The sequence below is a fragment of the Stigmatopora argus genome, chromosome 7 (assembly GCF_051989625.1).
Source record: "Stigmatopora argus isolate UIUO_Sarg chromosome 7, RoL_Sarg_1.0, whole genome shotgun sequence".
NCBI lineage: Eukaryota > Metazoa > Chordata > Actinopteri > Syngnathiformes > Syngnathidae > Stigmatopora > Stigmatopora argus.
In genome coordinates, this window is record NC_135393.1 from 4,875,765 (window position 1) to 4,900,364 (window position 24,600).

Sequence of the window (24,600 nt, forward strand, 5' to 3'; positions counted from 1 at the left end):
CTAGCTAGCAGTTTAAAAACGGCCCGTTTTATCCTTAAGGACAAGCAGGCCATCATTTACGCTTATTTATTTATATACATTTTTTATGTATGTATGTATTTATTTATTTAATAACTTATTCATTACCTATTTATTTATGTCTAAAGTGTCTTTTCCTGTGTCTGTATTCTCACCCTTTTTTCTACTGTGACAATGACATTTCCCGAATATAGGGATGAATAAAGTTATCTAATCTAATATAATCTAATCGAATCTAATCTAATATTTGAAGTAAGGGAAAAGATGAAGAAATATAAATATTTGGTCAAGACATGCAAAGTGCGCAGTGATGCTGATTCAGTGGGCATCTCCCCTTGAGGAAGGGAGAAACGGTCGTCAAATGTGTTTCCATCTGGGAAAATGGGTTTCCAGAACAAATTACCGGAAAAATATGACGCTCGGGAAGGGATTAAAATGCTTTGAATGCTTGATTAGAGATGGATGGCTTGTGACCCTTGAGTCACACAAGAAATCAAATTCTCTCATCCTCTCATTGTTGGTAATAAAATATAACAACCTCCGCATGAGGTGAGATCCAAGTGTCTTTGTATTAACAGTACACAATGTTTGCCCCCTTCTTACTTGACATCATGATGGCCCAAAGTCCCATAGCCATTCATCCGAGACATTTTTAGGTGATTGTTGGATGACAACTCCTCTTCATGGATGTTGTTCTTGGAGGCAAACATTTGACTGATCTCCATGAAGGTTTTGTTCCTGGTCTCAGGAATGATGAAGATGGTGTAGATGGCCATTCCAAGGCAGATGGTGCAGAAGATGAGGTAGCAGTAAGGACCTGTAGCCATCTGTAGAGGACAGATATGTGGAGCGAAAATCTTTTAAAGAAGTGTGGCGGTCATGTGGTTTATTTGAATCGTACTGGACTTCGCTTAATTACGGCCACCAGTAGATGACACTTACCGAAGGTGGGGGTTATGTATTCAGTTTCATATGCCTGTCAAGTTGTGTTCATGATAACTCAAGAACGAATACAGGGGATGAATCGGAAGAAGTGATTCAATTTTGGAGTCATGAGCAATGTTCCCTCTAATTTTTTGTTTGTCTGGGCAGAAAGACAACCTCCCTGAGCACACTGAGTACCGGTGTGAGCAACATCATCATTGCTCGCTGTGGGCACACACCAGTATCACACTTGCCATAAGCAGGCGTATGTCTACTACACATAAATGATTTAGTAATAATAAAATGTAATGATTAATATCTATGAATGGGGGGCCCGGCGGATGAGTGGTTCATGTGTCGGCCTCACAGCTAAAAAAAATAAAAAATAAATAAAATAAAAAAAAATAAAAAATAAAAAATGGGATTTTATTTTGTGCGCTCCATATGATTTGCTGTGCGCAGAGAAGACGAGAGTAGTGCGCAATTGCGCACGCGCGCAGTTTAGAGGGAACATTGGTCATGAGGTCAAAGGTCACAATGACCAGAGAAGGCAAGAACTTGATCACGGATTAGCCTATTTAGACCAAATTTGCAGGAAACCTAATATGGTGAGTGTTAGGGTTATTAGTTTTACATTATTATATATTTGCTCGCAATGAAGAACGCTTTGCTTTACTTAGCTTATTAACATTAGAAAAGTTATAGTACATCTGCTCCTTAGTTAGACCAAACAAAGGGAAGGTCGAATCCTCTTGGACTGCTGGAATGTGGAGAAGATCCTTCGGCTCTACATGACCTTCATTTGTTTTCAGAGCTGTGACATCCATTGTAACTAAGGTCCTTGAAGCTAATAAGCAGGGAAAAGGTGTAAGGTTCGATTCTCTCTTGCAAGAAAACCCAGAAGATTGTCTTGTCTCTTTATTTGTGCGTGCATTTGGGAATGAATGCCTATTGGTGAACCTAACAGTGAGAAAAGGTCAAATGTCGTCAACGTCAGAAATATGCCGATGCTTTAAATTTGGCTTCTGGGCTCTCAAAGTGCTCCTCTAAGTTTGGTTTATGTTAATAAATTTATTTTAGGCTCCCAGAAAATCAGTGACCTCTGATATTTCGTCATTTTACAAAAAAATGCCTTTTAAATTCTACGGAAGCCAATTGAGTGAAGAAAATTCAACATTTATTACATAGATCCACTGGTTAACCTGAATTCACATCAACAAATAAAAACCCCTTTTTCCTTTGTACATTCAAAACAGAATCCCTTTACTTTTTGTGGCTGAGTTACTATATAACAAAGATTCATAGGGTTCTCTACACCAATGTTTCCCAACCACTGTGCCATGAGCAATGGTTAGGTGTGCCACGGGAAATTGCAAGATGTCATACAATGTAATATTATATAGAAATATCAAATTTGAAATATTAATATGAATATAACAAGATTAAAATTGAACTATTACAAGGTTAAAATCAAAACATGATGAACGTTAAATTATAGATTATACTATTACAAGATTCAAATTGTGAAACAGCATCAACTTTTGGCGACTTAAAGTTTATGTGAGCACAATTTTTTGGGCGTAATATTAGGAGATTTAAGTAATATTTGGCGAAAAGTCATAAAATTATGCGATTAAAAACATTACATTACTTATTTTTGCATCACTCGAACCAGAAGTTGTTCAGGGTCACATTGGTGACATTAGGTCACTGTGAAAAAATCGATTTTTTAAATTTTGGAGGTTTATGTGATTCCTGCTGATAAAATTTTGATGAGAAAGACTATTGTTAACATAGGCAACATCGTTTTAAATTGAAAGACTTTCAGATGGTAACGTCCTTTAAGAGCTCAAAAAAAGGTCAGGAAACACTGATTTTCACCATATCATAACAGTCATTCAATGGTATTGTGTTTGGACCAGGGATCTCAAAACAATTAAGAGTGGAAACTTAGATGATATCTGACCTCAAGGAAGGGAAAGACAAAGCCGATGGTGAAGTTAGACAACCAGTTGAGACAGCCTCCCAGGGTGTAGGCTGATGGTCGGTGTGACTGCTTAAAGAGCTCCGCTGTGATCAGAAACGGCACGCCGGCTGCAAGAAATTGCCAAAAATGTCAACTTTTGTAGACATTTAGTTGATACTGTTCAATCTGCTTAAGGTTCAAGTATTATACTCTTTATTATGGTCAAGACAAATCAGGAAGATACCGAATGCAATGATATTACTAAAGATTACTCATGAATGGAGTATTTTTTCCCGTCTATATTCAACATTTATCGATTTACTTTTAACCACGCACTGCTCAGAAAAAGAAGGTAGCATAATTTTGTGGTTGGAATAAAAACTGTATTTGCATTAATTTAAACAGGAAACATTACCTTGAGTTGTTGAATGTTTCATGTTAAAATTGCTGTCACAAAATGTATTAAAATCGTAAAACCAGAATTCACTTTCAATTATAAGACACTGTCAGGAGTTGACAATTATTGTAATTTTCGAGATTATAAACAGTTCGAGTTTACGATTATTCTACTTTTTGATATTATAAACAGTTTGAGTTTACGATTATTGTAATTTTTGAGAATATAAACAGTTCGAGTTTACGATTATTGTAATTTTCAAGGTTATAAACAGTTTGAGTTTACGATTATTGTAATTTTCGAGATTATAAACAGTTCGCGGTTACGTCTACTGTAATTTTCGAGATTATAAACAGTTCGAGTTTACGATTATTGTAATTTTCGAGAGTATAAACAGTTGGGGTTTACAATTATTGTAATTTTCGCAATTCTAAACAGTTCGAATTTACGATTATTGTAATTTTTGAGTTCATAAACAGTTTGAGTTTATGATTATTGTAATTTTCGCGATTATAAACAGTTCGAGTTTACGATTATTGTAATTTTTGAGATTATCAACAGTTCGAGTTTACGATTATTGTAATTTTCGCGATTATCAAGAGATCAAGTTTACGATTCTTGTAATTTTCGAGAATATAAACAGTTTGAGTTTACGATTATTGTAATTTTCGAGATTATGAACAGTTCGAGTTTACGATTATTATAATTTGTTAGATTATAGACATTTCGAGTTTACGATTATTGTAATTTTCGAGATTATAAACATTTCGAGTTTACGATTATTGTAATTTTCGAGATTATAAACTGTTCGAGTTTACGATTATTGTAATTTTCGAGATTATAAACAGTTCGAGTTTATGATTACTGTAATTTTCAAGATTATAAACAGTTCAAGTTTACGATTATTGTAATTTTTGAGAATATAAACAGTTCGGCGGCCCGATGATCAAGTGGTTAGCGCGTCAGCCTAAGAGTTCTAGGGTCGTGGGTTCAATCCCAGGTCGTTCCTCACTGTGTGGAGTTTCCATGTTCTCTCTGGACTCATGTAGGTTTTTTCCGGGTGCTCCAATTGCTTCCCACATTCCAAAACATACATGGTAGACTGGTTGAACACTCTAAATTACTAGTAGCTCCTAGTGTTCAGGAGTATGACAACACAGTAGTAGATCTACTTTATTTTAAAATTGTACTCGAATTGTTTGCACAATAGTATAGAAAAGGCCTACTATAGGGATGTTAAACTAGATAAATATATCAAGTAAAGAATAACAATAAAATTGGCTTTCTATGGGGCAGTGTATGTATGCTTGTAATGTAATATAACTCTCCTACGAGACAGTCAACTCCACAGCAGGTGCTGTAAAATGACTAGTAAGTAGCAGATTACAATAATGAACTTTCCTGTACAGTCATGAAAAATAACACAGGATATTGCATGCATAATGTCATGCAAATACATTATTTTTCAATATGTTTTTGAGCAGGATTGGATGACGTTTGCCAAGTTGAAAGGCTTGTGGAATACATTAAGATGTTGCTTTTTTTCTTTTGAAATTGTCCATCATTATAAATACATAATTCTTCATTGTTAAAAGTGAAAGTCATTTAGGTGAACCTTAAATTTCTCACTCTAATGTTCCAACATTAAGTATTACAAATGCTATCCTCGTTATCTGCACATGATAATTGCGCAGAAGAGAGTTTAATATTGTCACGCTAATAACGAGGCTATAATTTGTCAACATCTGCGGTATGTATGGGAGGCGTCATGTTGCGTGCAGGCTTTAGTCTGACGGAAGCTGCATTCATCACGCCGAGCTGATGAACAATGAGCCATTAAAAGTCTAATTGCGGCAACAGAAATCCTCATCTGTGCGCTGAAGTATAGATTTTGGCCTGCTTGACGAATGACGTCGTGCAGGCCCGATTCTCCCCAATTCATCATCCTCGCAGGTCCACTCAACATGGCTCTCAATGTTGAAAATGATTGCCTCTTAATTCACTTCACTCAACTCTTTCTCCTGTATAAATGACTATGTGAATGGATGTAGTGTGGCACTTAAGACTTCCTAATTTACAAGACTAATGAAATACAATATCTGTGCACAGGCAAAGGAAGAGCGAGAGAGGGAGAGAGACGGCACTCGGATGCATCATCATAAGTGTCCTACAGGAGGCAGTGTTACCTTACTCACTAGTCAAAACCTGGAAATTGACTCTAAGTTGTATACAGCTCTACATGAGTCCAGTATTGAATAGGTAAGTAATGTAGAATAAGAAAGATTGTCCCACATAAAAAAGACCAAATAAAAATATACTATCATACTTTCGTACAAGAACATAAAAAATCTGTAAAATGTTTGTAATATTAACTCATTGGCATTGCCAGCCGGTGATTGACATCCAATTTATTTTGACCGCAATAGTTTGACTATTAATCATCCTCTTCCAGGCCTCTCGTTACAATGGATTGGACTTATATTGCCATCAATGGCACTGAAACATGATCATTCCCTACCAGACGTCGCACTTCAAATTGATTGGACACCCGTTGCTGTCACCAGCACACAAATATTTGATCTATTTCCACTAGAGCAAATTATTTTTCTGTACAAAAGTATAATGAGAATTATTAATGGTCTTTGAAATAAAATGTACTGTAATTGCCTTTAGGGCCGAAAATCTGAATGCTAATTGTATGTATTTATATTGAAGGCAAAAACTTCAAAGTGGCACTGGACCAGTGGACCAGAAAGGAAATCAATGTACTATTACTACTAGCATTGTGTCGGTGCTCATGTTACTATATGGAGCAAGGTTTGCGTCACCCTTACTGCATACTATATTTACTTGGTAATTAGATTAGATAAGATTAGATAACTTTATTCATCCCGTATTTGGGAAATTTCACTGTCACAGTAGCAAGAGGTTGAGAATACAGACACAGCAGAAGACATTTTGGACATAAATAAATAGGTACTAATAAATAAATAAATAAATGTTGTGTTACTGTTGAACACGGACTTTGTTTTTCAGACACAGAAAAAAAATGGTGGGAAAACACCCCAACAACGCAACTGTAGGGATAAGACGTTAAAAAAAATTGTAAAAGCAAAATCCAAACATTTACCAATTGCTACCGTATTTTCACGACTATAAGGCGCATATAAAAGTCTTGCATTTTCTCCAAAACAGACAGGGCGCCTTATAATCCAGTTATCCAGTGCGCTTTATATATGGACCAATACTAAAATTGTTATCCCGATAAAATAAAATAAATCAGTCGATAGGGTACACCATCCTCTACAGCTCTCACAACTACGGCAAGCAGCCCCCGACTCTACTATTTTCCCCGTAGAAAAAGTACTGCGCAGTGACTGCTGAGATATGTAGTTCTTTTGTCAATACACCCAATGGATTGTGGCCTGTATACACTGACATCAACACAGCTTGACGAAGCATGGAAAGCAGCGTTGGAAAAGTTACACTAGCTACTAGCTAGCTACTATTTGCGAATGGATTGTGGCCGCCTGGACGAACGTATAAAACTCAGAAAATGAGGACTTTGATGGATTTGTGGGTGATGATGACATGAGTACATTGTAAAATGGCTAAATAAAGTAAAAACAAACTCAGTTTTGCTTCCGTTGCCTTTTTAAAAACGTGTTTTTAGCGTGTGTCCGTATGTTTAAGCTAGTGTATGTTTTGCCATGCCTGGCTGCGTCTATAAAAACGGTGCGTCCTTTGTGTGTGTAAAATACAGAAATAGCACTCGTTATTGACACTGCGGCTAAAAATACGATGCACCGTATAGTCGGGAAAATACGGTACTTTAATTTACCTGGACCAATACAGAAACCAGCAATAATTCCAACGACGCAGGCCACGCTGATGTAACGCATGCAGGACAGCTGTTCCTGTGTTTGGGCAAAAAGTTGTCATTTTAGTTTCTTTAATTCAAATGCTTGTTGCACATTAAAAAGGACTGGAAAGAAACTTTACAAAAATTCATTCTACCTGATTTCCTTTTGGCCATCTAATAGTAATAATAAATATAATAAGTAATAATAAATATATTTTTAATAATAGACCCACTTCTAAGTTATGAAAAATAATATAACTCATGGAAGTAATTAAAGTGTATTGTAGAGACTGTGTGTCATATTCAGGTATTGATTACGTGCTTTGGTAAACAGATGGCACTTGTTTTTTTTTTCTTGTTTTTTAGGAGCAAGCACATATGTGGGAGCATTTGTATTTTATATCCTAAATACATCCTCAATATCTATTATAGACTCCTCAGCATTTGACCACAAAGAAATATAAACTACCAAAGTTAAAACACTCTAGAACCTCCTTTCATATGTCTTGCAGATGCACCCTGGGTAAAACATGATAAATTTATTTTTTTAGTCTTGTCAGAGTATCTAGCTTGTTTTAAAGTTTTTTTATGCAATAAAAAGGTGTTCAGCAAAGGAGTGGCTGTAGTCATGATAAAATCGTTTTAGACCAGCAATCTTACCCTGGGCTGGAACGACTACTGAGTCTTTGAAATTCCAAGACACACACAGCAAGCTTAACGCTAACACAGAAAATCAAATGCAGTGTGATTTATACCATGTGCAGCTACATAAACACAGCCTTATTGCTTAAGTGGACAAGCAGTGTACCTGGAAGAGGACAGAGATGGTGATTCCAACACAGCAGAGACTCATGAAAATGTAACCGCCGATCATCAGAGGTCTCCGACCTACACGTTCAATTGCAAAACACTGAAAGATGGGAAACAAGGTGTCGTCGGCATTTTTCAGCATCTACTTACAGTTTCAGTCATCTAATATCACACATTGTAATGTAGATAAAGGTGTTTGTCTCATAAGAGCACTCACCCCCACCATTCCGGAGATGACCTCAATGGCTCCAGTTGCCACTGTGGTATACTGAATATGGGGTTCTGGAATTCCAGCATCCTTAAATATATCATTTGTGTAGAACCAAATCTGAAATGGAGAATAACAGGATGCTTTAACCATATTGTGCAATTTATCAACATGATTATTATCATCGCATTGAAGCCTCTCATCTGGACAAACGTGACAAGGGCTCCCTTTGAAACTAATTTGTCTATTGTCATCACGCAGGTGATCTGTTCTTGAGGCAGCGTGGACACGCTTGTGATTTGTTTGATTAATGTTCTTGCTTTGATTAAGTAAACAGATGAAGCAACACCCATGCGTGTACAAAGAAGCCGACAATAAAGGGATGAAAATAAGCAGCTACTGATACAAACAATCATTCATTCATCTACAAAACTGCTTATCCTGGACATGGTCGAAGGTTGCTGGAGCCTATCCTAGCTGACTTTGGGTAAGTAGTAGTAGTGGTTAGGGCAGGGGTGGGCAAACTATTCCACAAAGGGCCACAGTGCGTGCAAGTTTTCATTCCAACCCATCAAGAGGACACCTTTTCATCAATCTGGTGTCCTACAGGTGGAATCAGTGGATTGCAATCAGGTGCTTCTTGTTTTCTGCAGAAATCTCATTGGTTAAACTGTCTTTGCTGGATCAGTTGCAACAATAACCTGCACCCACAGTGGCCCTTGAGGACCGGTTTGCCCACCCCTGGGTTAGGGGTTGTCTTATACATCAATTACATGGAGTTGTGCGAAAGGGAATTTCATACAATGATTAACCAGTATTGATCTCTAAATAATGTGATTATAAGGCACTCTGCTGGCTTTTGAGAAAATTGAAGTCTTATAGGGCGCAAAATACAGTAGTTAATAAGAAATAGCCCACAAATTAGTTTATTCGGAAGCAATTTGATAAGTATCTCTTCATGGCAACTGGATGACAAGTTTTCAGGGAGTAGCCTACGTATAAAAGCTCCTGAACTAATGTCATCCCTTAAGGCAGGGGTGTCAGACTCGGGTTGGTTCGCGGGCCGCTTTAACGTCAATTTGATTTCACGTGGGCCGGACCATTTTATATATAATATTTATAAATGGATTAAAAGAACTGGATTAAAATCCATGAATATTCAGTTTTTTTATAGATCTAAAACAATGTTTATTTTAGCTTTTTTAAAATATATTTTTAGATTTTACAAAATGATTTTTGAACTAAAAACACAGAAAAAAATGATTAAAACATTACAATTATTGATTTAAAAGGGGGGAAATCAGGAAATTTAATATACATCTATACTCTTCATTTTAATTTGATCCTAAAACAGAAAGTCAGCACTCATCATTTACTTTCCCAGGCCACACAAAATGATGCAGCGGGCCAGATTTGGCCCCCGAGCCGCCACTTTGACACAGGTGCCTTAAGGTGTAGTACAAGGGAGGCACCTTGAGAGCCAGGCCTGCAACCACTCAGATGAATCTTCTTAACTAAACATGCAAAAGCTATTATCCAAGCTAGTGATAGGAAACCTATGGCTCAGGAGCCATATGTGGCTCTTTTGATGGGTGCATATGGCCTCTCCGCTAACCTGTGAGGGAAAATATGGAAACCGTCGGTGAGAGAGCTGAGTCCCGAACGCACCAATAGGAGCGTCACGTCGGCACTATGGCCCCGACATGAACTCTTAACCATATTTTTTTTTCCTTAGAACACAGCGTGACAATGTTGTCAAAAGAATTCAGACACATTTTAAACTTTAAAAGTGGTGAAATGATTAGAAAATACATTTTCATTTATTCTTAACCTTTGAATTGAATAGAATGCTTTTATTGTCATTATATATGTATAATGATATTTAAAGTTTCCCTATGAACTGCAAAAATAAATGATCAATAAATAATAAATAAATAAGTAGTCAACATAAGTTTTAAACAACATAAAAAAGTAGTAGTAGTCATACTTATTTATGCACTACTTAAACTGAGTATGGCTCTCAAGGAATAACATTTGAAAATATGAATTGTTTATGGTTCTCTCTGTTAAAAAGGTTCCCGAGCCCTGATCTAAGCTCCAGTTGGAGCATGTTAATAAACTTCCGGTCAAAGAAAAGGTGACCTGCATAAAGCTGTGACTATAATGATACTAAAGGTCGCAATCCATAGTTTATCGTACCCAAACTGGAGGGTGAAATGGTGACACAAATGTTGTTCATGTTTTAAACCCTTATGCTTTCTTACACATCCAATTAAACAACAAAGTAAAGAACTACTGTTATCCAACATTATTTAATTAACTGCTTTCAACAAGTTTCTGTGTAAAGTGTAAATGTTCGATATTCTTTGAATGTGTGATTTTAATTGTGTACATTTTTCTGGGCTGACTTTGTAATGCAGAGTTTTAAGAATGGTTTTCGGTATGAAAACATTTTTCCAAGCACTCCAGTTTATATAAAGAATATTTTTTCATGATAGGGTCCAACATTTCCCTAATAAATTTATTTCTAATTTTAAATAAAAGAGAAGCGAATCATGTTAGCTTTGCTCACAAATTGTTCACAGCATAAAATTAAAATCTGAAACTCTGATGAATGAAAAATGATTACTGACTACAATGAAACTGGACTGGTTGCACACCAATCACAGTATGTAAAAGAAGAAGCTACTGTACAATCACTATCCGTCATATTTTTTTATTTTCTGTCTTATGTTTCTCTTTTGCAGACACTGCTTCTGTAAAAAGAACGCACAAGAAGGTGAAGAAGAAAAAAAAACAATTCATGGTGGGTTTCACCCTATGTCCAACAGCCTGAGACTGTATATCAAAAAGAGGGAAGGGGGTGAATGACATCTATTGGGATGATAGCCCCCATGAACGTGGAAGAAAGGGGAAAAGTGGACCTGACCAACCGTCCTAAACATGGGAAAATCCTGATTTTTTATCTAAAATGTTTTTATGGCGGCGGCCTGGTGAGCGAGTTGTTAGCACGTGTCCTTGATAGTTCTGAGATTGACCTTTCAATCCCAGGTTTGGACCTTCCAATATGGGGTTTGCATGTTCTACCCCGGCTTCTGTGGGGTTTCTCCGGAGACTCTGATTTCCTTCCACATCCCAAGAAAACATCCATAAAAGGCTAGTTGGACACTCTAAATTGCCCCTTGGTATGAGTGTGAGTGTGAATAGGTGTTTGTCTCCTTGTGCCCTGCGATTGGCTGGCCACCAAGTCAGCCCGTAGTTGGCTAGGATATGCTCCCGCAAACCTCCCGACCCTTGTGAGTATAAGCAGTATGAAAAATGAAGGAATGAATTAATGCATACCGAAATCCCTCGAATATCGCAGTTTCACATTTTTATGAACTAATCTCATTTTATCTCATATTCTGAACCACGTTATCCTCATTGGGGTCACAGGGGTTGCTGGAGCCTATCCCAGCTGACTCTGGGTCAGAGGCGGGGGAACCCCTGAAACTGTGGCACAAGGAGACGGACAACCATGCACACTCACCTAGAGGCAATTTAGAGTGTCCAATCAGCCTACCATGCATATTTTTGGAATGTGAGAGGAAACCGGAGTACCCGGAGGAAACACACGCAGGAGAACGTGCAAACTCCACACAGGTGGACGTGACCTGGATTTGAACCCAGGACCCCAGAGCTGTATGGCCGATGCGCTAACCTCTCGCCCCACCGGGCTGCCCTTTTATGAACTTAAAAAAAATCTTCATTGGTGAGTCCTAGTAGCAAGCGGAAGACAGGGGAGTGGCTTCTGCTTGCGAGTTTAAGCATGAATTTTCACAATTTATGAGTTTTAAAAAATATTAATAATTAATCGCAGAAAAATCGTGAAGAAGTGATTTCGCAATAGATGAAGTCGCGATAATCGAGGGAAGACTGTATATGGTTGTCAAAGACACCTCCAATGATGGTTATAAGGTACTAAGCTACACCTAGTAATTCAACACATAAGGAGTCTTAGGCCTGCAGTAACGGAATTTAAACACCACCCAATATATTATATATCAGGATAAGTTGTCGATAAAATATGGCTGAAACATGCATCGCTGTGAATGTTGGAAGATGTATAACACTCTATGTTCATGCTCGGGTGTTTCTGTTTGTAACATCTGGAGCTGGCGGGCCCAGCGGGATGTACCCCTGCTGGGATTTTCTACTAGCACGGGAATCAGCATGCCTGCAGATTCCATTGGCACAGTGCAGTGAGTACCAGAGTGATGCCTGTATGTATGTAGATGGGTCAACCCTCAAATAAGCCAGAGCGGGGAGAGGAGACCTGAAGATAATGAGGCGTGGTTGTTTACCCCCTGCTTAGTGGGACTGTGATGTATGGACAGGAAGGCATACAGATGGGGGGAGCGCAGCGGGGAGCTGCCATAATAACTGCACAGCCTTTGCACAAACATGGGCCAGCCAATGCAACTTTCCTCCACTCACCGCATCAATGCCAGACAGCTGCATGCCGATGTTTACCACAACAATGGTAATGACTTGCCAGCGGACGCAGCGGTCCATGAGGAGTCCACATACAGATACAGTCTGGATGGAGGACAAAGAACGTTGTTCCTCTTGCATCTCCTCCACCTCCAACTGGATGTTGCCTTTAGCACGAAACCACTTGAGGGCTGAAGCCGAGAGGACATGACATTTTTAATCTGGGAGGTGAAGAGGCAGTTGAATTGCTTATGTGACAATAAATTTGTTTTTTTCAGAGCAAACCTGCAATGGTGTCATGAATATTTCCCTTTTCTATCAACAGGTAACGTGGGCTCTCAGGAAACCATGGTAACAGCATCAGTTGGAGCAGGGTTGGAAATACAATCAGGGCCATTAGCAAAGGCCAGTGCTGTTCCTGTAAAGAAACATCTAGGTTAAAATCGGACACATTGTGCATCTAAAGTAACATTAGGGTTACTACAGGTTTTATCATGATAAATTTAAGCCTTTTTATGTAAGAACAATTAGAACTAAAATTTTAAATGCCAATTTTAGCACAAACAACATGGAGAATGTCCTAGAATGTCAGATTACTCATTCATTTTCTGAACGGCTTTATCCTCACAAAGGTCGCGGGGGGTGCTAGAGCCCATCCCAGATGACTTCGGCCACGAGGCGGGGCAGACACTGAATTTGTGGCCAGCCAATCACAGGGCACAAGGAGACAAAGGACAACCTAGGAGCAATTTAGTGTGTCCAACCAGCCTACCCCACAGGTCTTTGGAATGTGGGAGGAAACCGGAGTACCTGGCTGAAACCCACACAGGCCCAGGGAGAACACAGAAACTCCACAGTTGGACCGACCTGGATTCGAACCCAGGACCCCAGAGCTGTGAGGCAGATGCAATAACCACTCATCCGCTGGGCTGCCCAATGTCAGAACATTTCTACATAAATTAAAAATATTTAAGCAATTGAAGACCATCTCTCATCTCATCTAATTTTCGGAACCACGTTTTCCTCACTAGGGTCGCCGGGGGTCCTGGAGCCTATCCCAGCTGACTTGGGGCCAGAGGTGGGGGACATCCTGAATTGGTGGCCAGCCAATCGCAGGGCACAAGGAACAAACAACCATTCACGGTCACACTCATACTTAGGGGCAATTTTGAGAGTCCAATCAGCTTACCATGCATGTCTTTGAAATGTGGGAGTAAACCGGAGTAACCGGAGAAAACCCACGCAGGCCTGGAGAGAACATGCAAACTCCACATAGGTTGACCGACCTGGAATTGAACTCAGGTCCCCCACTGTGAGGCCGACGCGCTAACCACTCAGCTGCTGGGCTGCTCCCAATTCAAGACCAACTGGATAAAATTCAATGCTGTCTAAATACTATTTTAAGATGAATAAATTTGAGACTTTACTGTACACTTGGGATGACCATGACCTTACTCATACCTTTCCCATCAACTCTTGGAGCCCCAGGACCTGAGCAATAAAGACTCCCAGACAAATATGGATGCTCGGAATAAGACCCAGGAAGCCTCTGAGATTCTTGGGGGCAATCTCACCAAGGTACATTGGAACCACACTGAGAGAGATACCTGTTCTTTGAAGAGAGACAATTTACCAAGGGGTTTTTAACATCATCATCACTTATTTTTCAATGCTTTTTAATATATATTTTCATGTAAAAATAAATAAATAAACGGTTTCAGCAGGTGTGAAACACTAATCCCACAAACTAAATAATATGAAAGAAGCACAACCAACATATTCTACAAATTTAAGTTATTTCGACGATTTTCTATCTTATCATTCAGGAAAGAGACAGGCCTACCTGAATGTACTCCAACAATGAAGCGTCCAATGACAACCATGGATGGCTCTCTCCATGCTCTGCTGAGGCCCATGAGACCTCCTCCAATAAACACGAGCACAGCTGATCTCACAAGCGTCCCCTTCCTGTTCAGAAACATGCACACTTTTGAGCTACCTTACCAGTTTCGTTATACTGTAAGATTATATCAGTTTTTGTGAGTATAAAAGCATCGTTCTCATACAAACTGTGAATGGCTGACATGTCAGCATAAACACTCAACTGTCTGACTGATTAATCAATCTTAGTCTTGTGATTGGGTTGACATGTCAGCACAAACACTCAACTTGCCTGTATATAAGACTCACTCACTGGTCATCCGGAGAGAGCTGCAAGGACAACAGACTGTGAGCGATCACGCTGTTTGAGCTCTCCCCATTCTGCAGTCTGGTAATAAACTGAATCTTCTTTAAATTGGTGTCACTCTTTCTTAACCTGCTCCTTAAGTTGTTTTACAGACCTATCAATACACAGCTGTGTATGATGACAATAAAGGCTTTTGATTTGATAAATAAAATATTTATATTTGGGGTCTTTCAAGGTTTTATGATATTACTATACATTTGCTTGCAACGACCTGTAAGCTTGGCCTTGCAATTAATGAATGTTTAGCTCATCCTTAGTTAATTATTAATATTATCATATTTGCTTGCAACAAAATCTAAGCATTGCTCCTGGAAGCCTTGTTTAGTCTAAACAAAGAGGAGCCAGAACGCCTCGGAGTCCTGAGAAACTGCTCTGAGCACTGCACCTGCGGCATCTGCCCTCCACCATGGACACTCCACAAGGCTTCCTGACGTTACGGTCCTCATCTACCGTAAAACCTCTATTTCAACGGCATGCCGTTCTATTTTTCAAACTTTCCCCCATAGTGCCATTCAATTAGAGGTGACGTTAAATTAGAGGGTGCGGCTCTATTTTTCGACTACCTGGTCAGAATTTTGAGAAGATGCAGTAAATTTTATGGATGAAAAGAGAAACCAGGTAACATATACATATCTATTTAACAAAAGGCACAAAAACAAGGCGATTACTGGTAATTAATTATAAATTCACTGGTGAAAATTAAGTGACACATCGCTGTTGTAGCTGTCCTCGTCATTCACATCACCTTTCGCATCAGCGTCGAGTGTCTGAGTGAGTTCACTTTCATGGTCGCCAGCATTGGTACGCGCTTGGTGGAGAAGTTACAAACCAGTCTGAATCGGGCCGTCTGACCTGAAACAATGGATCTGGCAATCCTTCTAGCCGTCGAGAGCATTGGTCAGTCCGCATCCCTTGAACGACTTGATGGTTAGATCCTTCGGCAGATGATCCCAAGCATCGACAATCCATTTCAAATAAACTTCCATTGTTGGTGCTCACATGTTGCCGAATTTGGTGTAGCTCTTCTCGCCATGCAAAATCCTGTTCTCGTAGAACTGTCGGACTTTGGCCTTGAATGGGGCATTCCAGTAGACCTCGGGGGCCTGTATAAATTTGGTGCAGCCTCCTGGAATCACGGCCACACCAATATGGAGCTTTTTCAATTGCTTCTTGGTGGCATCGCTAATGTGACAACAGTATGAATACCAGGCAAGAAGGGGCTTGTCATCTGACCATCTTCTCAGGTTGAGAAAAACCTCTATTTCACCGGCATGCCGCTCTATTTTTCAAACTTTCCCCCGTAGTGACGTTCAATTAGAGGTGCCGTTCAATTAGAAGTGCCGTTCAATTAGAGGGTGCCATTCTATTTTTCAATTCTTCCACCAAAGTGCCGTTTTATCGGAGGTGCCGTTCAAATAGAGGTGCCGCTCAAATAGAGGTGCCGCTCAAATAGAGGCTTTACGGTATTATGACTATTGTGGACGTGTTTTGGCACGCTCAAAAATATCACTTGTGTTTCCACCCCTCTATTTAGAGTTGAGACGTCCCTGTAATCAGGGCCACCAAAGGGTTAGGGTTAGGGTAATAAAGCAACAGAAAATATGTGTAAGTTCAGAATGGAGTTGGGAAGCTGGCTCAGCGGTGGTTCTCCTTGCAAGGGAAAAATCCAGAAGTCTATCTTTTCCTCTATTTGCGCGTGAATTTGGGAATGTCTAATGGCGAACCTGACAGGGTACAAAGTACTTTATGTGTGTGACGTCATAAACACACTAACCTTCCATACTTGGTTACAAGTTTTCCCACTGACAGAGCTCCGATCATCCCACCAATGGCAAAAATGGACACAGTAAGAGAGTACAAGATTGTGATGTGCCTCTCATCTGGAGTCCAGCCATACGTTTCTTGCAGTGTTTCATTGTAGAAGTCTTTGATATACTGATGGGGGTATAGAGAAATGCAGTTACTAGGATTGACCCAGAAAGCATTAAACTTACTATAAATGGACAAAGTAGGAAAAACAATATAATTTCAATAAAACCATGGTATTCTCAAGAGAATTTACCGTATTTTCTAGAATACAGTTTTGTTTTAATAGTTTGCTAGTGGGTGCGACTTATACTCCAGTGCAACTTACGTGTGAAATTATTCACACCATACGATATCATTCCACCTGTTATTTTTACATTGAACCACGAGAAGTCACTATAGGCCTGTATTGATAATTTCAACTTTCGGCTTTTCCCTCTCATAGGTCATCATAACAAACCTGTAGAACTGCCTGTGACATACTAATGTCACATAAAATAAAGATTGTACCGCTGTACTGCACGTTGGTGTGATATTTGTAAGGCTATGTTCTTTTGGCAGTCCACTATCCATATGGTCAAAATAGCTTCCACACAAACGATTTAGAAGACGTAACACAAAGAGGGTCTTTGCTGTCTGACTAAAAGTGATGTCTTCTGAATGTTAGCTTCGTCCTTCTTGATAAAGTGAATGGCAGACTCATTTACTCTAAAATTGAGCAAGATGGCAGGGTAAATTTTCCCTTTGTTTTAATATCGAGAACTTGTACCCTTCCGATGATTGTCATTATTCTCTGCTTCCGTTTAGACTTAGTAACATCCTTAGAAGAGGCAACGCACTTTTGAGGCATAGCAGGCATTAATACAATGACAAATTACAAAGAACACGGTGAAACTATCCGAACTGCATGATAGATGGACACCAACTGAGCATGAAGAGGAGCAACAGGAGATGCTAAAATCTCATCTAATTTTCTGAACCACTTTATCCTCACCAGGGTCGTGGGGGTGCTGGAGCCCATCTCAGCTGACTTCGGGCCAGAGGCGGGGGACACCCTGAATTGATGGCCAGCCAATCGCAGGGCACAAGCAGACAAACAACCATTCATGCTCACACTCACAATTAGCAGCAATTTAGAGTGTCCAATCAACCTACCATGCATGTCTTTGGGATGTGGGAGGAAACCGGAGTACCTGGGGAAAACCCACAAAGGCCTGGGGAGAACATACTACACACAGCTGGACCAACCAGGATTTCAAACCAGGTCTCCTACTGTGAGGCCGACGCGCTAACCACTCAGCCGCTCGCATGTTCTCCCCAGCCTTGCGTGGTTTTTCTGGTTGAAAACACTAAAGAGCCCCTGGGTATGAGTGTGAACATGAAGGGTTGTCCGTCTCCTTATGCCCCTGTGGTTTGCTACCCACCGATTCAGGGTGTCCCTTGCCTGGTGCCCATAGTTAGCTGGGATAAGCCCCAGTACCCCCGCGAACATTGTGAGGATAACGCGGTTCAGAAAATGAGATGAGATGAGAGATGGTCTTGAATTGCTTAAATATTTTTAATTCATGTAGAAATGTATTGACATTGGGTGGCCCAGTGGATGAGTGGTTAATGCATCAGCCTCACAGCTCTGGGGTTTTGGGTTCAAATTCAGGTTGGTTTGAAAAATGAATGAATATCTGTTCCTTGTTCAGGATTTTATCAAATAAAACTTCCCCAAAAATGCAACTTACATTTTTGCCCTTTCATTGTGCATTTTTTGGCTAGCGTGACTTATACTAAGGTGCGAAAAATACAGTAATTCTAACTAGCGAAAAATAATATGCAATTGAAAAGTGCCATACACGCTCTAATTTTAGGAAATGGCACAAAAAGGTTTGGATGTTTGTGTTTGGTTGCTCATTTTTCACTTATAAATGTACCTCTTTTCAGTATAGTATCTTTATTTCCTATATACATAGAGTGCTCTTCTCCAAAATGAGATGAAACTGTATTTGAAAATGTGGACAAACTCATTAGTTCAAAAACAGCAAAAATATGTCCAGACTATGCCAATTGAACAGTTTCAAATTAATGTTGGCTTGCACTGATCTGGGATTCATCCTGGGCCAAGCTGCCTGTGAACCACCACAGATATGATAAAAATATTTTGTGGTAGAGTAATCCATCATTTTAATCTCAATTGAAGTCCCCAACACAAAAAATATTCCTGGGATAACACTAGTGTAACAAATGCATAACCAATTCTCCAAGTCACATGGTCAAAGCTTTGTCCTAACCATATCAGAAGCATGTCAATTTCTAACATTGCATGACATTTATGTAGGCATATGGGACCTTGTACTAGACACATGTTGCGTAAAAATATTGAGCTTGAGTGTTTAGATTTGCCTCTCCAAAAAAGACAAGTCATGAGACCTTATAGCAGAGGCAATAAATCTGACCTATGAGTCATTCAGTGTTTAATAGCTCTGCGATCAATTCTACAGTAGACAGGAAGCCTGGTTGATGAAATCTGATAACCTCAGAACTTGAACAATATCACCCACTGACGAGAGTTAATTGGTTAAACAATGCACACAATGCTGGGTGATCAGTTGTAATCAATCCTGATAGGCTATGTTAATGTCAAAGCTTCGACATAGGAATGTCAGATCTTCCATGTGCTTGTATAGTAATCTCTCGAATATGCGGATAATGTAGACCAGACATGGCAAATACGATCTGTGTCCAGTGGGGGTTGGACTCCACCATATCAATTTAATGGATAGAATAGTTTGACACAGCCGTAGCAATGAAGGGGTCCGGTTTGATGGCCTCAGTATTGCAGTGCTTTTTGCAGATAATGCGGTTCTGTTGGCTTCATCAGGCCACGAACTCCAACATCTCCCGGCTAGCAACGGAACACCTTGGGATCGTCCCGGAAGAGCAGGATGAAATGGCTTAGGAGAGGGAATTCTGGGCTTCCTTGCTGAAGCTGCAGCCCCCACGACTCAACCTTGGATAAGCGGAAGAAGATGAAGAAGCTTGCTTTTAATAGTTAATTTTGTGATTGACCAATGCGATGGTCAGTCTAGGGTAAACTATCTCACTGCTGATGATAATTTGTTTTTGTTCCAGCATCCCTGCGGCTCTGAACAGGATAATCATTACAGATGATAAATGGATGAACTACCGAACAAACAACTCAATAATATATCGTAAATCATAATAGAAAAGGGCCTCATTTAGCGCTGTACACCAACCACAAGCCACACATCCATCAGCATGGGGTGAAACTGGAATGTTTCTCAGTTCCTTCCATTTGTAGACTGCATCAAATTCAGCATTCAATGGTGGATCAGGGCACATGATGGGCTCACTCTCCAATTTGACATGCGAAGCCACATGACCCCACATGACAATCAGATGTGTCCTCTCAACACATTTGCTTAAAGTGGCATCTTGCGGTGGGATTTAAGGTTTAGTGAGAAATTAGTCAAAGGACAAAAATGGTACAAACCTGTGCGGGAGAGTTCACCACAGCAAGATTAAATCCATAGAGCATGGAGCTACCAACCGAGGCCAGAAAAGCAACTGCCAAGAGGGATTTTGTCAAGTTCTGAAAGGATAGATAGGCATAGAGAAACTTAATATAACATTTAGCGGTAATATAGAACTTACATGCACTAGATCCGGTATATTAAAATCCAAATTACTATATAAAAACTAGAAAATGCACTTTCCGGGTAGACTGTGTGGAGATGATTTCCCCTCTCATGAGTCAATTTCTTTATTGTAAATTTTTAGTCACTTCCTATATTTATGGGCCAATGAAAGTTAAATCATTGGCCATTTGTTGACTGCCATCTATGGTACAATCCATTTTTGCAAATCATGCGCGTGTTGAAAATGGATTGGACGTCTAGTGCTGTCAATGGCACTGAAAGATGAGCATTCAGTGATAGTCCTACTTGGTTAAATGAATTTGTTGTCTACCGGTTTCAATGCAGGCAATGTGTTCATTTTGGGTCACTTCTTTGTTCATCTTGGAATGTTTACAAATCCCCTCTAGCTGTTTTTTCATTTCCTGCTTATTTTGAGGTCACTTATTTTTCCATTGGAAATGAATGAGGATTTTTTTTTCCAAATTTGGATGGAACCATACATTTTGGCAAAAAAGTCTATAACTTTTTGTGCGTGGATTTCTTAAGTGTGTAAAGTATGTGAATGGGAAAAAATGTAGGAATTGGTAAAATTATTTTGGCCATTGGAAATGTAGAGGATTTTTTTGTTTTAAAAAACATTTTGCCGGAGTAGTAAATGTTAGGGGTGAAATATTTGTAATAAATTTTTTCTTAACATTTTAAAGTTGAAAAGGTTAGAAGAGGACAAAGCGTGTGGGCTGTGCAACATCATCTTGGAGTGTTTACAAGTCCCTTCTAGCTGTTTTTTTCATTTTCTGCTTATTTTGGGGCTTATAGGTCACCTATTTTTCTATTGGAAATGAATGAGGATTTATTTTTTCAAATTTGGATGGAACCATACATTTTGACAAAAAGTATACAACTTTTTGTGCGTGGATTTCTTAAGTGTGTAAAGTATGTGAATGGGATTTTTTTTTTGGATTTTTAAAAATTATTTTGGCCATTGGAAATGTAGAGGACTTTTTTGTTATAAAAAACATTTTGCTGGAGTAGTAAATGTTAGGGGTGAAATATTTGTAATGCATTCTTTCCTTAACATTTTAAAGTTGAAAAGGTTAGAAGAGGACAAAGCGTGTGGGCTGTGAAACATGCTCAAAAAATGGATGGGAAAAATTGCTAATAATTATATGTGGAGAGCTTTGCTTATTTAAGATACCTACAAACAACACTGTGAATTCCTTGACAACATTATGTGAAGTTATTTTAGAAATTTAAGTATTACTTTCATCCATATTTCTGTGGAAAAGGATAGTCCTGGGACAGTTTTAACTGACAGGAAGCATCTGCTAAAACAAGGCATGTAAAGAAGGAAACTTAATTAAGCAACATAAGTGAGAAATTAAGATGACAGACAACTTGTGAGCATAACTGCGAGTGTATAATGCTGACTAGTCATTATTTAATTTAGCCCTATTACTAGCACGATGTGAATGGCTTTTTATTTCTAGGGGGAAGACATCGAGTTTCGATTGTTTCTCTTTCATGAGATATTTGTTTCAAAATTGAAAACAAACAATTCTCCTTTAACAAAACTGAGGTCATTTACTCACTCATCACTCATCTTCCATTGTCCTCGCAAGGGTTGCTGGAGTCTATCCCATCTGCCTCCGGGCCAACCGATCGCAGGGCACAATGAGACGGACAACCATGCACACTTATACCCATACCTAGGGGCAATTTAGAGTGTCCAATCAGCCTACCATACTTGTTTTTTGGAATGTGGGAGGAAACCGGAGTACCCGGAGGAAACCCACGCAGGCCCGGGGAGAACATGCAAACTCCACACAGGTGGACCGACCTGGATTTGAACGCAGGACCTCAGAGATGTGAGTCCAACGCGCTAACCACTCTCATTTCAAACACATGAATAAATAATAATAAATGAAACAAACTCACCCTGTTGATTTTGGTCTCATCTACAACCAACAGTTCCTCCACCATTTCGACAGTGAAATATAAATCCCCCCAGAAGAAATGACGGAAAAGCTCAGGTTCGAGACTTTATAAACTTCGACATGCCACGCTCATTGTAGTTTCTCCACCACTTTCTGTCACACAACTGGGGGTGTGTTTGGGGGCGGGATGTGCAAAGATAATTCAACTCCAAACGGCGTATCACGTAAGCCAACAGTAAACAATGAAGCGTGACTAAAAATCAACACTTTACAAGCAAGTACAAATGACTTGTTATTCTTCTCTTCCTTATTTGTACATATCAATATTTCCCCATTTGAAAAAAAAATATTGATGATAAATTGATCCATGCTGTTTTACATCAAAGAAGCTTTATGGGCTGATGTGAAATACAAAATAAACCTTCTATTACAGCTATCATCCTTTTACTCTAAATATTTCTTTTTAATTTAAAGAAATTTCAACCTGTTATATTAAACACAATGCTATTATTCTGTAGGATTAATGCAAATATGTTTTATTAAATTTAGTTGTACCTTTTTCCATTTAGTTGATGACTATTTAATTGTTGAGCCTGACAATATTAAAGAAATAAATGTAAAGAAATGTCGTTTGTAGGAATTTGTAAAAAAAAAAAAAAATGGAATATCACATATTTGTCTTAAATCTAGAAGTTTTGTAGAAGAATCTGGAATTTCTACCACCAGAAAATTGTGTTGGTTCATAAAACCCTGAGTGGGGTGGCTCAGCGGTTGAGTGGTTAGTGCGTCGGGCTCACCGTTCTGGGGTCCTAGCTTTGAATCCAAGTCAGTCCACATGTGTGAAGTTTCCGTGTTCTCCCTGGGCCAGTGTGGGTTTTAACTGGGTAATCCGGTTTCCTGCCACACTCCAAAGACAGTATTTGGGCACTCTAAATTGCCCCAAATTATGAGTGTGAGCATGAATGGTTGTCTGTCTCCTTGTGCCCTGCGATTGGCTGAGCAAGAATTTAGGGTGTCCTCCGCCTTGTGCCTCAAGTCAGCTGAGATAGGCTCAAGCGACCATGATCCTAGTGAGGATAAAGTGCTTCAGAAAGTGAATGAATGAATGAATTAATAAAAAAACTGAGTGAATTTAAAGGAACAAAATGGAAGATTTGTTCTTCAATTTTAGGTATTCGTCCCTAATATTTCAATAGGCATTAAGAAACATTTTTGGGGGATAAACGCTTCTAACCACACTGGTTAACCCGAGATTTTCCCATTTTAAAAGTGGATTGTCAGGACCTAAATGTTTTTTTTATTACTCTCCACCATCAGACAATCAGTTCTTTATCGTTATCTAAACCGCAGATCAGTAGGATACGTAAACGTAGGTCACTGGTCACTCAGTCAGAATCAACAATGTCGTACGCCAATAGAGCAAATAAAATCTTGTTTACAATTTCAACTGAGTCAGTACAAATTCTGAAACAAAACAAATATATGCACTGGAGATGTCTTCAAACAATGAAGACAACTGAAAAAAATTGCTGTTTTCCAATCCTGGCGAAAAAACCAAATTCGGAGCTTGTCCCTCCCTTTTTTAAAACTTCTTTTTTCTCTATACGTAGCTGACAAAAAAATATTGCAATGTATTTGTTGTTTTGTAGTATACAGTGGGGGTCCGTGAATTTCCTACTGACGCCTTCAGCTATCGGAATCAATCCAACCCTCAAAAACTATTTTATGGCTATAAAACCTCTACTGCAGCTACAGCTGCGACACAAAAAATCATCAATAATAACCTCATACAATTGAAATATTATTTAGGAATATAGCCATATTTTACTCACCAAAAATCCTTTTTAACCCTACACAATATCCATCCTCCTTTCTTTCCTGCTTCTTTTCTATCGCCATCGAAGCTAATGATGAAAGTCGAGCCTGTCCTGTTGTATTTCTGGCATATGTTTTTATTCGATTTAGTGCTGAAAATGTTCGTTCCCGGTTGTGACAGGCTTGCTTGCTTTGGAGTTGTCCGACCTTTCTTAATGATGTCCAGCTTTTTTTTCTTGAAAAGTCTGTCTTGAAAATGACTTTGACAGTAAATCTGCAAACAAATCAATTTCTTCTCCTCCTTCAGCCATTGCGGGTTGACAAAACTACTATTAAATCAACACAACAATATATTTGCTTGTGCAGCTCGCTCCAGATACACTTTGGTATAGTCCACTCTATCACTAGCCAATCATAGTTGGTGAAAGCGATGGCATATCCCTACGCCTGCGAGAAGGCAATGACGTATCTCTACACCTGCGAGAAGGCCTT

At 39.2% G+C, this 24,600-nt stretch overlaps 1 protein-coding gene across 1 annotated transcript; it reads right to left on the reverse strand.

Moving 5' to 3' along the window:
* Positions 1 to 489: 489 nt before the first annotated feature.
* Positions 490 to 22,339, reverse strand: slc2a15b (solute carrier family 2 member 15b). Its single transcript, XM_077605410.1, has 12 exons — positions 22,295 to 22,339; positions 20,215 to 20,313; positions 16,681 to 16,841; positions 14,502 to 14,626; positions 14,120 to 14,265; positions 12,944 to 13,076; positions 12,662 to 12,849; positions 8,195 to 8,305; positions 7,976 to 8,077; positions 7,147 to 7,222; positions 2,909 to 3,036; positions 490 to 845 (listed from the first exon to the last, which is right to left on the reverse strand). Exons 1-12 carry the CDS (start codon positions 22,337 to 22,339, stop codon positions 618 to 620), a joined length of 1,542 nt encoding a protein of 513 aa, XP_077461536.1. The 3' UTR covers positions 490 to 617.
* Between the last annotated feature and the right edge of the window lie 2,261 nt (positions 22,340 to 24,600).